This window comes from Caretta caretta, chromosome 3 (genome assembly GCF_965140235.1).
Source record: "Caretta caretta isolate rCarCar2 chromosome 3, rCarCar1.hap1, whole genome shotgun sequence".
Lineage (NCBI taxonomy): Eukaryota > Metazoa > Chordata > Testudines > Cheloniidae > Caretta > Caretta caretta.
This window is the reverse complement of record NC_134208.1, coordinates 97,470,394-97,489,126: the sequence shown is the minus strand read 5'-3', so window position 1 is coordinate 97,489,126 and position 18,733 is coordinate 97,470,394. Positions and strand designations below refer to the sequence as shown.

At 45.3% G+C, this 18,733-nt stretch overlaps 1 protein-coding gene across 1 annotated transcript; it reads right to left on the bottom strand.

Moving 5' to 3' along the window:
• Positions 1–976: 976 nt before the first annotated feature.
• On the bottom strand, positions 977–18,244 carry CENPW (centromere protein W). The gene is made up of 3 exons (XM_048844613.2): positions 17,871–18,244; positions 3,633–3,746; positions 977–2,085 (listed from the first exon to the last, which is right to left on the bottom strand). Exons 1-3 carry the CDS (start codon positions 17,958–17,960, stop codon positions 2,059–2,061), a joined length of 231 nt encoding a protein of 76 aa, XP_048700570.1. The 5' UTR covers positions 17,961–18,244; the 3' UTR covers positions 977–2,058.
• Between the last annotated feature and the right edge of the window lie 489 nt (positions 18,245–18,733).

Here is an 18,733-nt window from a genome sequence, read left to right as displayed (position 1 = left end):
GACAAACATATAAACATATAAAAAGTTGGAAACATATAAAAAGTGCACATTTGACTCTAAACAACCTAACCATACAACAGAGTATCAAAATTTGCTAGTATATAGGGGTTAGGCGGAGATTCAAGTGCACTAGTTTTGCAAATAACTATCATCTTCTGAACTGCACCCAGGGAAGGCTGTCCTGATGGTAGGCAAAAGATACATCGGCTGACAAAATACTAAAAAACTTAGTTTTGACTTAGATCTTTTCTATTAAGGTCTTTCTAAGGCATACTGAATCAATATCCCTCCATTCATTCCCTCTGCTTCCTTCATGACTTACTGTCTCCTCAGCTTTCCCTCTCCTACACATCCTCCCCCTCACTTTCATTGTGGGTGTGAATATAAAAGAGAGGAAAAGGAGAGAGAGATGAGTCCAAGCACTGGAGCACCTTCTTTTCCCACCCGCCAGCTAGTGGTACTGAAAGTTGGTAAGGCAAGAGGGAGTCCATCTTTCCTCTTCCCATCTCCATCCTCAGCTGGTGGTACCAGAGCAGAGAAGAGTCTCTCTCTGTGGCACTGGGGCAGGCGAAAAGTTGAATGGTAGAGGGAGAGCCACATAGCATCTCTCCCATCTTTCTCCCCATCCACAAGCTAATGGTACTGAAGAGCAAGAACACAAAAGGAAATAACTGAACCGCAAAGAATTCATCTCCCCTCTCTGTATACTGTTATGGATAAAACTTTTAAACACCCCTGAAAAGCAGTTTAGATATTTTGCCATAAGAATACACCAAATTATACTAGAATGCAGGATTTAAAATATAGAAAGAAGCATGCTATTTGTACAGTTTATGCATTTGGATTTAAATTTTACTACAATTTGCTTAAATAGATCTGAATATTTTCATTTGGTAAAATTCCTGTTTGATTTATCTTTGCATACTTTGAGTCCTGTTAACATATTAACAGTGTAAGACAATTCAACATGACCACATTGTATAAAAAGTCTTTATTTTTTTCTGTTCAATGAAAAAATAATTAACTGATATGCACACATGAAGCACTGTTAACTAATATTACATAAATCACAAAGCAACACAAAAGAATAAGATACAAGTCTACATTTTTAAAAGTTTAGTTTCATAAGGATTCTAGACACTTGAAATTGAAGCACTATATATGTAAAATATATACACCATATCCACACACCACTGAGATTCAACCCAGAGAAATGAAGGCAGAGAGCAGCATAGTATCCATGCCTAGCTGATCCTTGATGCCTCTTCTAGGTCTAACTTCAAGCACAGCAACTGATATCAGTTGTAGTGGTTGTTTTTATGAAGTGCACCTGTCCACAAGGACCTAAATTAAGACCATCAGCTCATTTGATGTAAACCACAGGATAGTCAATGGAGCAATTTTGGGAGAAGTCAGGACACCATCTAAAAATAAAGGTTCCATATCCCATTACCAGTCCCAAAAAATATAGAAGGTTTATTTAAGTAACTTGTGCTGTTCTTTAAAATTATTTCAAGAATTAAGGCTCTGAAACTAGATATTTATAAACAATCTGAAACCAAGATATTTGATGCAACATTTTCAGACTGTCAGTCTTCTTTAAAAAGCCAACATTTTGCTGCTATAACAAAAACTAACCTGACATTTAGCGTAAATTCCTCATTAATAAGTCTCTCTTAGAATGATTAATATATTAGGAGTACAACTACCGTAAACACATGGAAGGGAAATGCTATAGGCTTTTCCCAGTATTTTAGTTGAAGATGCAACCGAAAACTTACATTATAAAAAGAAATAATAATAATTACCTTCACCACAAGTGTTTGCCTTGTGCTTTGGTAAGAGACTCATGTATAAAGGAATGCACATCACATGTAAACATGGATGTTTCTTAAGAACATAAGTCCAATTCCTCAACAAAGGTAAAGCAGTGTAGATGTATTGACTTCAATGAAATTATGCTTATTTATACCAACTGAGGATCTTAGCCATGATACTAAAGAGTTAATAAAAATACACTGGTAAAGCAAGCAGGATTAGAGAGTACTTCTTCATTTCCTAACCTCTGCTCTTCTTTAAGATAACCTGTGAAAGTGAAAGAAAGTATATTCATCATTACTTATATGCCCACTGTTATTCAAACAAAATCAGTCATATTGAAATTCATATCACAGAACATACTTTAGACAAAATGCAACTTCAAAAGCAAAAAACTTTCCAAAACAAATGTTTTCTAGAGACCACCCAGAAGTGTCAATAGTTCTTCAAAGCTCTCACCACATCCCTTAAGGCTCTGACCCCATTATATCTAGATATCATATTTTATAACATCTTATGCTTTTACTGCTGTTATGAGTTGATTTTTGTTTGTAATGCTTCATATTGGGGTTTTTTTTAATTTATGAAAAGGGCACCAAAACTTTTGAATGGGCATTTTTTGGTTTAGAGTTTAAATTAAGAAGTTCACTTCTCAGCCCGACTGAGAACCATTTAAGTGTTAACATTATTAAAACGAGGCAATTTCTTCTTTCTCCATCTTTTCACTTAAAAAAATAGAAGAACAACAATATTTAAATAATATTAAGACTGCACAGTTAAAAGGTTAGAAATGCACAAGATTGTAACCACAATATTTAACAGGGCCACACTGCACATCTTCTATATTTTGTATTAAATATATTAGCATTAATATATCCAGCAAATATTTTACAAGAAAAATAGGACTAGAAAATTTAATATGCATGAGGTGCTGGGCCTCCAATATGTTAAAGCTGCATGGCATCATTTTTCCATTTTGTCCAGTCCTACTAAGGTAGATGCAAGGATGACTCAGCATCTGAAAGAGATGGAGTTTTGGATGAGGCCTTACATTTCCAAGTGTTCCTCTCCCACACTCCACTCAGGAATTCCCTTGCCTAAATGAAACAGGGCAGGGTCCAGGGAGAGAGAGAAACAAGTGGGGGTCTAGGATTGGAAGGAGCATCAGATGCCCTCTCCTGATGTTTGTCTTAAACTGCTTTTTGTTGTTTCATGCAATCTACTTGTGAAGCTCTCTCAGACCACCTGCTTAGCCTGGGCTCAAGATGATATTCCTCACCTCCCCACTGGTAACAGACCCACATGTATTGTTGCAGTTAAGATCAGCAGAGCCACTCAACCTACAGCTCCCTTGATATAACAGCATTTTCCACAAACACTCCTCCACTCTGGAACTTGATCCCATTCTTGGTCTGGAAGAGTCCAGATTTTCATCACTCCCCACACTCGAGACACTAAAGGGCAGGGAAATTATGGTCTTTGTTTTGGAAAATTTTTAAATTTGGAGTTATGGAAAGAGATGGGGAATATGTTAATGTGCGGGCAGTTTATTTGATGTTATTGTAGTGAATTTTACAACACTGATTTTTTTATTATTGTTAAGGTTCCAGAGGATTAATATATTTTGAGGTGGGTTTTTTAAAATGTTTTGTTTATATATAAAAAACATAGCAAAGATAGCATTGCTCTAGAAATCTTTACTGTTGTATATCCTGGCTTTTGTATAGTAACAATGCGACCTTATCTATAAACCTTTAGTATTAAGTGTTTAAGCAAAAAAAGGGAGAGAGAAATTTCAACTTTAATTTTATTACCTTTCCTGCCGCCATGGTATGTTCAGATTTAATTGTTTTACTCTTGTTCTCGAAAGCATTTGCCCTGGCTTCTTCTGCTAATCGGTGGAGAAACAGTAAGAAGTTCAAATGCACCTTTGAAGAACAAAACACCAATGCAGTGAAATAGGTTTCCAACAAAATGCTTATAAACTGTCAATCATTTATATGGATTTAGCAAATTAAAAAGGCATGAATCCTTTACTTCAAAAGATGCAGCGAAATAATTCCTGTGAAGGGTTTTCAAGAAAACCCTATTACTCAGCTACAGTTTAATTTTCTAGCCCTGAACATTTCTTGCCCCCAAAAATTTCCTGCACACACAGCTTCAATTTAGCCAAACTTTTAAAAGTGTCTGTACTAAAAAAAAGCCACAGATACACCCGCAGGCATAATACTTGGTCCTACAGAATATACTTTGGTGTTTCCCAACAGTTTCCTAAAAAAAAAAAAATCCTGTCTACAACTAGGAGTTACGCCTTTAGGTTCAAACCATGTACTCATTTAGTTTGTCGGTAACTAAAAAAACCTGGACTTAGTTTAGATTTTATGAATCACCCTTGAGCCCTCTCGCTTTGTGCTGAATATTTACCTACAATTATTTTCAGAGACAGTGTTTCTTTATTTAACCATTCTTTAGGAATTGGGGGGGAAGGAGCAATTAGTACCATGTGACCAGTTAACTCCTTCCTGCCATCACCAAGTATGGTCCACAAACTAGTTTGGGAAATTCTTCCCGTATGTTAGTCCAAGACTCTCATTTCCAATCCTGCAGTGCAAAGCAGCAGCAACTATCTCCTGGGTCAAATGAAATGATCCCTCACACCCTGTCCATATTGCAGACGACATTAAGGAAAGGGCAGCGCTCTGCCCCATCAGTACTCAACCCTCAGGCTATGGTTACGCTAAAGAGTTTACAGCGCCGCAGCTGGACTAACGCACCTGCGCTGCTGTAAACTCTCCAATGTAGCTGTTCTAAATTGAGGGGACAGAGCTCTCCCATAGGCTTAATTACTCTAGCCACCGCGAGAAGTGGTAGGAGGGAGAAGCTCTTTGTCGGTGGGAGAAGCTCTCCTGCTGACATAGTGCTGTCCGCACCAGCGCTCAGGTTGGTGTAACTTATGTTGCTTGGAGTGGCTTTTTCACATCCCAAGCGACATAAATTATACTGACAGAAGTGAGAGTGTAGACATAATCTAATTTAAACATACAGAATAAGGGAACCATAACACACTCCCTCAAACTCCTCCACATCTTCTTGCACCAAGCAGATCTCAAACACAGGACAGAATATACCCCACTGATTAATGGAATAACGGCTATCAAAACAAATAGCTTCTTAAAATCATAAAAATGCAAGTGCCAGACAGGTGATTAAAAATTAATCTCTTGATAAATGTAGTGCCTCAGTTCTCAAAGGAAAGAGGAAAAGAAAGGAGAAACTAAACTACAGATTGTACAGTTTAACACAACCTGCACCAGAGGCCTAATCCCAAAAACATTTACTCACAAGTGGCCCCATTATCTTCAATGGGCTACTTGAGTAAACCCACTCCTGTAATCTTAATACAGCACAATTAAGACTATTATACACTGCTCTTGACCCCCATGTGTAATGTCCATTGACAACAATGGAAATGTGGTCATGGATCAAGGGCAGACATGGGTCTTTAAGTTTTCAACTATAAACGTATACACATTTGAGTTCATATTATGTCCCACTACACACTTATTTCCCACTGCAGAGGTTTTATTCTAAGTGACTAGCTTAAAACTGATATAGGATGATAGATGGTCAATGGTATTTTAAAAGTTAAAGTTTGCCAGAAACTGGGAATGGGCGACAGGGGATGATGGATTACTTGATTACCTGTTCCGTTCATTCCCTCTGAGGCACCTGACATTGGCCACTGTCGGAAAACAGGATATTGGGCTAGATGGACCTTTGGTCTGACCCAGTATGGCCATTTCTTAAGTTCTAACGGCTGAATTTTAAAATAAGCATTTTACCCTAACAGGTTTCATTTACAAGAGAAAAGATTAGAGAAAATCTTTCATTTATGTGATTTATATAAAATCTACAATTTATTCTCAATCAGAACGTTTAGAAAAGACCCCTGGAATATGCTATTAAGTTATATTTCATTCATATCATGTCATCATAAAACATGCAAAAACAATTTCTTGCTTATTTCTCTCAATATCTGTTCTGCAAAGCTAGAAAATTATATAACAAGAAAAAAATACAATTCAGAGTTTATTTACTGGAAATACTTTGGTAATAGACATACAATACACACAGAGAATCTACTGTTGAGAACAAGCATATTTTTAATGCTAGCATACCACATGGATGAAATTTTTTAATCTGCTGAACTACAGAAGTATTAATATGCAACAGATATGTCCAAATCATGCCAATTTTTATATAAATATATGTATTATATAAAAAGCAGACATTCTTGCAGGTTTGCCTGGCAAACTCTCAAAGCCATTTTTAATCTGATTAAAAAATTTTAACTACTCATGCAGAGACTATTTGAAACATTCAAACAACAGTGGCACTAAAATAATGTTCAGCATAAGAACCTGGATTATTGAACATATCAACATGGGGATTAGACTTTTGGAAAAGGGTAACTACACAAATTTTCCACATTTTAAATTCTTAAAGTAATTGAAAAATGAATTTGTTCTGCTGACATCTATACTCTACTGTAGATCAAAAGGTAAAAATCTTCATTTGAAAGTCAGCTTTAAAGAGTGCTTTTCTCTCTGACCAGCTGTGTTCTTATTATTCTATTTTTAATAGCAATGTTTTCCAAGGTTTCAGAAGTTTTCCCCTGCAATCATGAATTTAAAAAATACATACCAGTGTCAGTAAAATCAGAGTGCTCCTCAATAAAACAGATAAATAATAAATATTTCAAAAATAATTTAAAGGGACTAGGCCAAGGCAAGTGGAATGGAAAAAAGCAAAAAAGTGATCCCCTCAATAAAACTGATGGAAATGTCCAAGCAGGTGAGTGAGTTATTGCTAAGTACCTAAGCATACACATTTCATCCAGTCACTGAATGATTGTATATTATACTAGTACATCTCAAGCGGAAAAGGTACTATACAAGACAAAATTCTACACTACTCATTGCAACAATGACCCTGCATTATAATGCACTGAACTCCCATTAATCAGAAAAATATTGGTAGGCATGAAGCTGCCAAAATGGCAGCATTAAAGAGTAAACTCCTCCATTTTACCCCAAGGAAAAAGTATAGAAAGAATCAGTACGAGCTTCTTCACATTGTCCTGCTGGTGTGCCTTAAGCTGTTCAGTGGAGGATATATCTGAAATGAAAGATCTATTTCTTAAGATTCAGCACCAATACTGCAAACTAGGAGGGCAGGATGATATCTGAGGTGGTTTTTATAATTCAGATACATGTCTGTGGTTCTAAAATACAGCAGTCAAATAGGGTACTGTTCTTCTCCCATTACCTCAAACTGGAGGAGAGCCTGGAGCGCCACAACTTGAGACCTTACAAAAGGTCCAAGCCCTCTTGGACAGCTGAAAAACCGACTGCCATATGCTTTTACTATACTTCTGGCATGTAGTGAGCGTAGAAGGTAGATGATGCAGGAGAGAAGAGACGCCTCACCTAAACTAGCCAACAGAAGATGCCAAACCCAGGGGTGTATGTTAAGCTCTGCCTCTCTCTCAGATAGGCATCCAAGGCTAGGCACCTACCTCTGGTTGGCAATCTGAGTTACATGACTATGCCATTTTTGCAAGAAGCTGGGGGAGTGAGAGAACAAGAAAGGCTCTCCTTCATAACTTTTAGCACAGAGATACTCACCTGGGATGTGGGAGACACCCTCTCCTCCTGAGGAGGAGAAGGGATTTGAGCAGGGATCTGTCACCTCTCAGGCGAGTGCCTGTAACCACTGGACTACAGAATATGCTCAAGTGGCGCTCCCTCACTCTCTCCTTCTGAAGCTGTTCTGCTGCATATAAATAATTTAAAAAAAAAGTCATTGGAGCAGGGTGACTGGATCCTAGGTCCTCCCACCGCCAAGATGAGTGCTCTAACCATTATGTTACACAGTCACTCTCATGAGTTCTTTCTCTTGCCAAATCTTTCATTATTTCATCATAGAGAAACAGCAGTGGCTGGCAAGGCTAGAGGGGACGCAGCCATCCACCCACTTCTCTTTGTTTTATCATTTTCTGAGCACTCCATCACCCATATGTACAGCCAGGTTCAGCAGGTGAAGCTCTGCATCCAGCAGCACCAAAGCCAGGAAGAGGGCGGGCACGTGTGTCCTGGGGGAGGGCCCCACCTGCATGCTGGACTCTCAGAAGGTGGAGCTAGATTCCTCAGTTGTGGCACGGGTCACTAGCTCTTGAGCAGCGCTTCTTGAGAAGGCTGACATTTGAAAAACGCCAGTTGCAGGAGACTCCATCAAGTGGGGAGGCTTGGGAGCCATGTCTAAAGCCAGGGGGCAGAAGAGCTCTGGCTTCCAGAGAGCCTCAGCAAGGAAGTGGGTCATACCTATCCTAGTAGAGATCTGGAGATTTCCCAAGAAGAGGAGATGGGGCTGGCGTGGAGAGCAAAGTCCCCATGCTGGGGATCAAGATGAAGTTCACTGGGATGGGATGAGATGAGAGTCCCAGGAGAGATCCTGAGGGAACTGGGTTGGGAGAGTCTCAGGGGAAGTCGGGGATCCTGAGGTAATAGGGTCAAGGGGGGAGGGGAGGGAATAATAAAGAGAGTCCCAGGAGAGAGCGGAGAAATCCTGAGTCCCTGCATCCAGCTGCACCCAGAAGGGTCTGAGTGTCACAGGTAGGGTTGCCAACTTTCTAATCCCACAAGACCGAACACCCTACCCCCCCTTCCCCAAAACCACGCACCCTGCCCCACCCCTTCCCCAAGGCCCTGCACCTGCTCACTACATTCCCCCTCCCTCAGTGGCTCACTCTCCCCCACCCTCACTCACTTTCACTGGGTTGGGGCAGGGGATTGGAGTGTGGAGGCAAGGGGTTGGGGTACAGGGGGGGTGAGGGCTCTGGCTGGGGGCAGAGGGGTTCAGGATGTGGGAGGGGGCTGTGGGGTGGGTGCAGGGGGGCTGAGGGCTCCATCTGGGGGTGCAGGCTCTGGGGTGGGGCCAGGTATGAGGGGTTTGTGGTGCAGGATGGGGCTCCGGGGTTGGGGAAGGTTCAGGGCTGGGGCAGGGGGTTGGGTCACGGGCTTACCTCCGGCAGCTCCCAGTCAGTGGCACAGCGGGGGGCTAAGGCAGGCTTCCTGCCTGTCCTGGCACCGCGGACCGCGCTGCACCCCGGAAGCAACCATCAGGACCAGCTGCTAGGCAGAGGCGTGGCAGGTGGCTCTGTGCACACTGCTCTTGTCCGCAGGCACCGCCCCCGCAGCTCCCATTGCCTGCAGTTCCCGGCCAATGGGAGTGCGGAGCTGGTGCTTGGGGCAGGGCAGCGCACAGAGCCTCGTGTGCTCCCCCCCCACCTAGGGGCCAGACCCAATGGCCGCTTCCAGGGCACAGCACAGAGCCAGGACAGGTAGGGACTAGTCTGCCTGAGCGCCACAGCACCGCCGACCGGACTTTTAACAGCCCGGTCGGCGGTGCTGACCGGAGACGCCAGGGTCCCTTTACAACCAGGTATTCCAGCTGAACACCAGACACCCAGTCACCCTAGTCATGGGGGATGGGGCCCCACCTGTGTGCAGAAACACATGCCAGATGATGCTGTGGCAGGCTCTTCCCAATCTACAAGCTGGAAGAGCCAATGGGCTGGAGCAGGCAGCCAAGCCCAGCCCCACAGGGCAGGAGCCGCTGCTGAAGGGTGATTGCAGAGTGGGCTCAGCCACCGCAGCCCCCAGCCCAAGACTGTATTCGCCAGACACCTGTGGCAAAAGCATCAACAGGAGAGAGAGAGGGAGCTCCCTCTCAGAATATCCCATAGCTCAATGGTTAGGACCCTCCCCTGAGAATGATAGACCCCTGTTCAAATCCCTTTTTCCACCAGGTGGACTTGACCTGGGAATCCCCCATATCCCAGATGAGTACCCTAATCACCAGGCTAAACATTATGATGCAGGTCCTACTCCTCTTCCTCTCATGCCCAGACATTTTGTGCAAGCTCACCTACAGGGGGTCTGATCCAGTAGCCAAGTTCTGAGCAGACTTACCAGATCAGGCCCCACAGGCAAGTTACATAGAGGAACAACTATCTTTCCTCAGTTCCTGCATCACTCTGGGGCTTAGGAGTCTGGAAGCCCAGCATGGGGCTGCAGTGTGCGGGAAGGCAGGCAGAAACACAGGCACCAGGGGAACTTTTACTGTAAAAATTTAGGCACCTATGGGCGAGGTGGCAGCTGAGCAGGATGTTGTGAATCCCAGTAGGACCTGATACTGGGATTTAGACACCTGAAGTGGCAGTTATGTGCTTAAGTTCTTTTGTGAACCTAGCCTTTAGTCTAGTTTAGGAACTACCTAACAGTTCTTTTCATATCTGGAATGTGCAACCTACCCTCCCTAAATTATGCTGTCATTCTGGGAAAAGACAAGCCACAAATACTGACTGAGATAGAAAAGCCAGAACACAATTTTCAAATCTTGTTAGGAAAAAGACAGTTATACCATGTGCTCTTTCTACCAGGCCTATCAACTGTTTGTGTTTTTACTTGTGAATTCACAGAAGTTGCTATTGCTAGAAAGTATCAGCAGTAGCCAAAAGAGTTGTCAAGAGTATCACAAGAGGATCACCACCCTGGGACCTTCTAAAACACAGGAGAAACAAATTGCTCCTCCTTACAACAGGAGGTATTTTTAACAAAATTTTTGCAAGAATGATTAGTTTAATATCACATTCTGAGCATTGAGTGTGCCCTATATTGTTTTAAGCAAGTGACTTGAAGGCAGTTCCTTAGCCCTGGTCTACGCTACGACTTTAGGTCGAATTTAGCAGTGTTAAATCGATGTAAACCTGCACCCGTCCACACAATGAAGCCCTTTATTTCGACTTAAAGGGCTCTTAAAATCGATTTCCTTACTCCACCCCTGACAAGCGGATTAGCGCTTAAATCGGCCTTGCTGGCTCGAATTTGGTGTACTGTGGACACAATTCGACGTATTGGCCTCCGGGAGCTATCCCAGAGTGCTCCATTGTGACCGCTCTGGACAGCGCTCTCAACTCAGATGCACTGGCCAGGTAGACAGGAAAAGAACCGCAAACTTTTGAATCTCATTTCCTGTTTGGCCAGCGTGGCAAGCTGCAGGTGACCATGCAGAGCTCATCAGCAGAGGTGACCATGATGGAGTCCCAGAATCGCAAAAGAGCTCCAGTATGGACCGAACGGGAGGTACGGGATCTGATCGCTGTTTGGGGAGAGGAATCCGTGCTATCAGAACTCCGTTCCAGTTTTCGAAATGCCAAAACCTTTGTCAAAATCTCCCAGGGCATGAAGGACAGAGGCCATAACAGGGACCCGAAGCAGTGCCGCGTGAAACTGAAGGAACTGAGGCAAGCCTACCAGAAAACCAGAGAGGCGAACGGCCGCTCCGGGTCAGAGCCCCAAACATGCTGCTTCTATGATGAGCTGCATGCCATTTTAGGGGGTTCAGCCACCACTACCCCAGCCGTGTTGTTTGACTCCTTCAATGGAGATGGAGGCAACACGGAAGCAGGTTTTGGGGACGAAGAAGATGATGATGATGATGAGGTTGTAGACAGCTCACAGCAAGCAAGCGGAGAAACCGGTTTTCCCGACAGCCAGGAACTGTTTCTCACCCTGGACCTGGAGCCAGTACCCCCCGAACCCACCCAAGGCTGCCTCCTGGACCCAGCAGACGGAGAAGGGACCTCCGGTGAGTGTACCTTTTAAAATACTATACATGGTTTAAAAGCAAGCATGTGAAAGGATTACTTTGCCCTGGCATTCGCGGTTCTCCTGGATGTATTCCCAAAGCCTTTGCAAAAGGTTTCTGGGGAGGGCAGCCTTATTGCGTCCTTCATGGTAGGACACTTTACCACTCCAGGCCAGTAACACGTACTCGGGAATCATTGTACAACAAAGCATTGCAGTGTATGTTTGCTGGCGTTCAAACAACATGCGTTCTTTATCTCTCTGTGTTATCCTCAGGAGAGTGAGATATAATTCATGGTCACCTGGTTGAAATAGAGTGCTTTTCTTCAGGGGACACTCAGAGGAGCCCATTCCTGCTGGGCTGTTTGCCTGTGGCTAAACAGAAATGTTCGCCTGTGGCTAAACAGAAATGTTCGCCGCTGTTAGCCACAGGGAGGGGGGAAGGTGGAGGGGGTAGCCACGCAGTGGGGGGAGGCAAAATGCGACCTTGTAACGAAAGCACACGTGCTATGTATGTAATGTTAACAGCAAGGTTTACCCTGAAAGAGTGTAGCCACTGTTTTATAAAATGTGTCTTTTTAAATACCGCTGTCCCTTTTTTTTTCTCCACCAGCTGCATGTGTTTCAATGATCACAGGATCTTCTCCTTCCCAGAGGCTAGTGAAGATTAGGAAAAAAAAAAAAAACCGCACTCGTGATGAAATGTTCTCTGAGCTCATGCTGTCCTCCCACACTGACAGAGCACAGACGAATGTGTGGAGGCAAATAATGTCAGAGTGCAGGAAAGCACAAAATGACCGGGAGGAGAGGTGGCGGGCTGAAGAGAGGGCTGAAGCTCAAATGTGGCGGCAGCGTGATGAGAGGAGGCAGGATTCAATGCTGAGGCTGCTGGAGGATCAAACCAGTATGCTCCAGTGTATGGTTGAGCTGCAGCAAAGGCAGCTGGAGCACAGACTGCCACTACAGCCCCTGTGTAACCAACCGCCCTCCTCCCCAAGTTCCATAGCCTCCACACCCAGACGCCCAAGAACGCGGTGGGGGGGCCTCCGGCCAACCAGCCACTCCACCACAGAGGATTGCCCAAAAAAAAGAAGGCTGGCATTCAATAAATTTTAAAGTTGTAAACTTTTTAAGTGCTGTGTGGCATTTTCCTTCCCTCCTCCACCACCCCTCCTGGGCTACCTTGGTAGTCATCCCCCTATTTGTGTGATGAATGAATAAAGAATGCATGAATGTGAAGCAACAATGACTTTATTGCCTCTGCAAGTGGTGATCGAAGGGAGGAGGGGAGGGTGGTTAGCTTACAGGGAAGCAGAGTGAACCAAGGGCGGGGGGTTTCATCAAGAAGAAACAAACAGAACTTTCACACCGTACCCTGGCCAGTCATGAAACTGGTTTTCAAAGCTTCTCTGATGCGTACTGCGCCCTCCTGTGCTCTTCTAACAGCCCTGGTGTCTGGCTGCGTGTAACCAGCAGCCAGGTGATTTGCCTCAACCTCCCACCCCGCCATAAACGTCTCCCCCTTACTCCCACAGATATTGTGGAGCGCACAGCAAGCAGTAATAACAGTGAGAATATTGGTTTTGCTGAGGTCTAAGCGAGTCAGTAAACTGCACCAGCGCGCCTTTAAACGTCCAAATGCACATTCTACCACCATTCTGCACTTGCTCAGCCTGTAGTTGAACAGCTGCTGACTACTGTCCAGGCTTCCTGTGTACGGCTTCATGAGCCATGGCATTAAGGGGTAGGCTGGGTCCCGAAGGATAACTACAGGCATTTCAACATCCCCACCAGTTATTTTCTGGTCTGGGAAGAAATTCCCTTCCTGCAGCTTTTGAAACAGACCAGAGTTCCTGAAGATGCGAGCGTCATGTACCTTTCCCGGCCATCCCACGTTGATGCTGGTGAAACGTCCCTTGTGATCCACCAGAGCTTGCAGCACTATTGAAAAGTACCCCTTGCGGTTTATGTACTTGCCGGCTTGGTGCGCCGGTGCCAAGATAGCGATATGGGTTCCGTCTATGGCCCCACCACAGTTAGGGAATCCCATTGCAGTAAAGCCATCCACTATGACCTGCACATTTCCCAGGGTTACTACCCTTGATATCAGCAGATCTTTGATTGCGTGGGCTACTTGCATCACAGCAGCCCCCACAGTAGATTTGCCCACTCCAAATTGATTCCCAAAGCTGTCTGGCGTTGCAAGCTTCCACAGGGCTATCGCCACTCGCTTCTCAACTGTGAGGGCTGCTCTCATCTTGGTATTCATGCGCTTCAGGGCAGGGGAAAGCAAGTCACAAAGTTCCATGAAAGTGCCCTTACGCATGCGAAAGTTTCGCAGCCACTGGGAATCGTCCCAGACCTGCAACACTATGCAGTCCCACCAGTCTCCGCTTGTTTCCCAAGCCCAGAATCGGCGTTCCACAGCTATTGGAGCTATGCCCCATTATCACCGTGACGCATGCATTGGCAGGGCCCATGCTTTCAGAGAAACCTGTGTCCATGTCCTGATCACTCACGTGACCGCGCTGACGTCGTCTCCTCACCCGGTATCGCTCTGCCAGGTTCTGGTGCTGCATATACTGCTGGATAATGAGTGTGGTGTTTAATGTGCTCCTAATTGCCAAAGTGAGCTGAGCGGCCTCCATGCTTGCCTTGGTACAGCGTCCGCACAGAAAAAAGGTGCGAAACGATTGTCTGCCGTTGCTCTGACAGAGGGAGGGGCGACTGACGCACAGCTTACAGGGTTGGCTTCAGGGAGCTAAAATCAACAAAGGGGGTGGCTTTACATCAAGGAGTATTTCAGGCAGGACTTCACGGAGGGTTCCAATAAGAAATGGTGCACCTAAGTTATTGTTCTTATTGGAACAAGGAGGTTAGTCTGGCCTCTGATTGATACATGGCTAGATTTACCTCGCTGCACCTTCCCTGTGAGTGACTGCAGTGTGACCTAGAGGAATGAGTCCCCTAGATGGGGGAGAGAGGGGAACCAAATGAGTACAAAACAAATCTAGTCTATTTCTTGTTTTGATACACTCCATCTATCTTTTACATCTTTGGCTGGCAGCAGACGGTGCAGAAGGACTGCATGCCATCCACATCTCAGGGCTGCTCGGCAGAAGATGGTACAATACGACTTGTTAGCCATCCTCATCTCTTGCCTGCCCGGCAGAAGATGATGCAATAGGACTGCTAGCAATCCATATCGCCTGCCTGTTCACCATAAGATGGTTCAATAGGACTGACTGCAGGACTAAAGAGAATGACTTGATCAAGTCACTCCAAATTTAGTCCCTGCGCCCATGTCTGCCCAGGCGCTCCTGATCCACCTGACACAGGCAACCAGGAGCACCTCGGACAGGACTATGACGGCTACCAGTCCCATTGCACCATCTGCTGCCACAAGGCAATGGGTTGCTGCTACTGTGTAGCAATGCAGTACCGCGTCTGCCAGCACCCAGGAGACATACGGTGACAGTGAGCTGAGCGGGCTCCATGCTTGCCGTGGTATGGCGTCTGCACAGATAACTCAGAAAAAAGGGCGCAAAACGATTGTCTGCCCTTGCTTTTACGGAGGGAGGGAGGGAACGGGGGCCTGACGATATGTACCCAGAACCACCCGCAACAATGTTTTAGCCCCATCAGGCATTGGGATCTCAACCCAGAATTCCAATGGGCAGCGGAGACTGCGGGATAGCTACCCACAGTGCAACGCTCCGGAAGTCGACTCTAGCCTCGGTACTGTGGAAGCACTCCACCGAGTTAATGCACTTAAAGCATTTTCTGTGGGGACATACACACTCGAATATATAAAACCGAGTTCTAAAAAACCTACTTCTATAAATTCGACCTAATTTCGTAGTGTAGACATACCCTGAAAATACAACGTTATGGGCTATAGCTATTTCTACATGATTATTTCTATTTTTATTTGGTACTGTATATCTAGATCTAGCTTCAAATACACTAAATCCCAGACTCAGAAATGCTGCCAAATGCCATGTTTAACGTATAAAACAGATTTTGAATTTAAGTGAAACATTTTGTGCATGTATATAATTTTCACTACTGCATTCAGACACTTTGTTCTCCTTCAGTTATATATGTGAAAGTAAACAAAAATCCTCATCCTACACCACTAAAGTAAGTAATTCATTTATGAACAAAAAAGTGAAAAGCACTTCCAAATCTGGTTCAAAGTATTCAACTCTCATCCCAAACACTAGACCCAGATACTTCTGTGCATGAGGGCAGCTTTGTGCTACTGGCACGAGCTCCCATAAAGTCTGATTAACCAGCCAAGGTAGGAGGATCCTTAGATGGCAAACACTTCCTATGCGATCATCCCATCTCTACAGCTAGAACAAGTAGTGTGGCCAAAACCATACCTCTCAGCCTCAGCATAACTCTATTAACCCCCGTTTTCTGAAAATTCAGCTGTAGATGTCTGACTTCTATCCAGTTGTTTGACTCCACCTAGTATTTCCAAATGTACTTGTTCTACATAGAGAACAAAAGAACCCAGGAAATCCTGGTGCCTAGTACGCTTCAAATTACTAGATGGAATGCACTCCATCGCTTAATTTGAGGCCTAAGTTATTCAGGTGTCTTTACCGGAAAATGCACAATTTAAGATGCATACATGCAGTGCATCTCTGTTATTAACCAACATTCAGTTAACTGACAGTCCACCACAGCACTACACTCATTTATCCCAAGTCCCCATTTCCAAAATATAGCATCTATACTCTCCAACCACCAGTTATATATGTTATTTATTCAAAAGTTGGCCAAATAACCATATGGTTACTAACTGATGGCTAACTCACCTTTGCTGTAATACATATGGAAAACTGCAATATGATAAGAACTAGGCAGGTGGGAAACTGCAATTACTCCTTCTGATTGGCTAAAAATTGCCTATATCCTCTTAGTGTCACCCTATTTCCCTCAAAGACCAGCCTGCTTAGCCTTTCATTAAATCTGTTATTTCTTTTAGATTGTACACTCTTTGGAGGCAGGGTCTGTCATTTACTATATATACAGTACCTGTAACAAAGAGGTCTGGATCTGATCAGCCTGTAGAGGTAACTGCAGAATAAAACAGGCCTGGCAGAATATGATTTTTATTTATAATTTTGATGGATAATATCAATATTTATTTTGACAGGCTTCAGAGTAGCAGCCGTGTTAGTCTGTATCTGCAAAAAGAAAAGGAGGACTTGTGGCGCCTTAGAGACTAACAAATTTATTTGAGCAGAAGCTTTCGTGAGCTACAGCTCACTTCATTGGATTCACTTTTTAAGCATTTTTTCAATTTTATCAATTTATATGTTCATAGTTGCAGGAAATTATTGGGATCTCAGACAATTTAATGACAGTAGACACTGAGGCCAGGTCACCCTACAGACTTATATCAGTATAACGGTTACTCAAGGGTGTGAAAAATCCATACCCCTAAGCAACATTGGTATACCAATCTAACCCCATGTGTAGATAGCATTATGTCAGCAGGAGAGCTTTTCTCAGAACAACATTGCTCCTGTGGAGACTGATTAACTTGGCCGACAGAAGAAGCTCTCCCATCGGCATAGGAGCATCTTCACTTAAGCACTACAGCGGCACAACTGTAGCCAATGCAGCATTTTAAGTATACCTGCCCTGAGTTTAAAAAAAATAAAGTATTATTGCCATTAAAACACAAGTTATCACATGTTAAACTATGCAAAGTATATATCCTTAAATCAAATAAAATTGTCAAGTAGCACTTTTCTTACTTTGCCCATCTGCAAATATCGATTATTAGTCACAGAAATATCTTTTCATGGGGTTCTGTGTGCTACAGTGAAATCAACCATTTACCAATAAAATCGAATCCTTTCAAGCCTAAATATTAACAATATGATGGTCAACCTGGTGTCCCTGAGGAGTGTAGTACCTTGTAATGCACCTCTACTGACCTCACGTCCCCGTGCCCAGAAGCCACCTGGACCCACACACACAAGCGGGGCAGGGGCTGCTCAACTCTCCAGTGAGCCAAAATTGCAGAGCAACTAGGGACCAGTCACATATCCTGGGGGGGGGAGGGAACCACACCCCCAAAGGCGGCGCAGCCCCACATCCCCTCGCACTAGGGTGACCTACCCTCAGCGTGCCCCCCCCCCGGGCAGTTGGTGCCGTACCCCCGTCGCGGCCTGATATTTGGAAGCTGCAGAGCCGTTGCCGCAGGAGGAGGGGAGCTCGTCTGCCAGGGGCAGGAGTTCGCGCCTGCGCAGATCCCTCGGCCCCCTCCCGCCCTGTCCCAGCCCTGCCCCCGGGGGCTCCCCCCTCGGTTCCCCTCACCAGCAGGTCGGCGTTGGCCGCCAGACGAAGTTGGGGCTTGTGTCTCTTTATCAGCTTCCGCAGGGTGCTGCGGGGCGCCGCTCGCTTCATCCTCCCCGCCACCGCCGTGCAGGCTACAGCCCCCGGGGAGCCGAGAGCGCAGCGCGCGGAGGGGCCGGTCGTTCACGCGCGGGTCCAACCGCCCTTTCCTGTCCCCGCCAGCCTCGGGACCGTTCGAATCCGCCGCTCAACCGCCGCGCAGCCGCACCAAGACTCCTGCTGACGCGCCGGCCCGCAACAGTGAAGGCGAAGGCTCCTCCCCTTTGCCTCCAAACTTTAAGGCTAAGCGCGCGCCGCTGGGCTGCGGGAAGTAGCGCGTGCGCTGCCTCCCCCCGCCCGCTCCAGGATCCTCCTCCTCCTCCTCTTCTTCCTCCTTCCCGCCTCAGAGCGGACGTCTTAGTTCCCGCAGCCTTAGCCGAGGCGCGCTGTGGCAGGGAGAGCGGGAGGTTGCACCTGCTCCGTCAGTGGGGCAGTAGAGTTCCTCTCCCCTGCTGCACATCGTTCAGTCACAGCCATTAAAATAAAGCCAATCTGACAGCTTCGGCCAGGAGTTGCAACAGAGAGCACCCAACAGTGCCAGGGCCTGCACTGCCCAGTTTCTGCCCCCAGCTGTGCCAGTCAGTTATTAGTGACTTGTTACAGCCAGGAGCTCACCTACCCAGTGGCTCCAACCTTTCCCTGACTACTGTACTGCTTTCAGGAGTCTGATTTGTTCTATGTACCCCAAGTTACACCTCACTTAAGAACTACTTGCTTACAAAATCAGACATAAAAATACAAACGTGTCACAGCACAGCATTACTGAAAAAAATGCTTACTTTCTC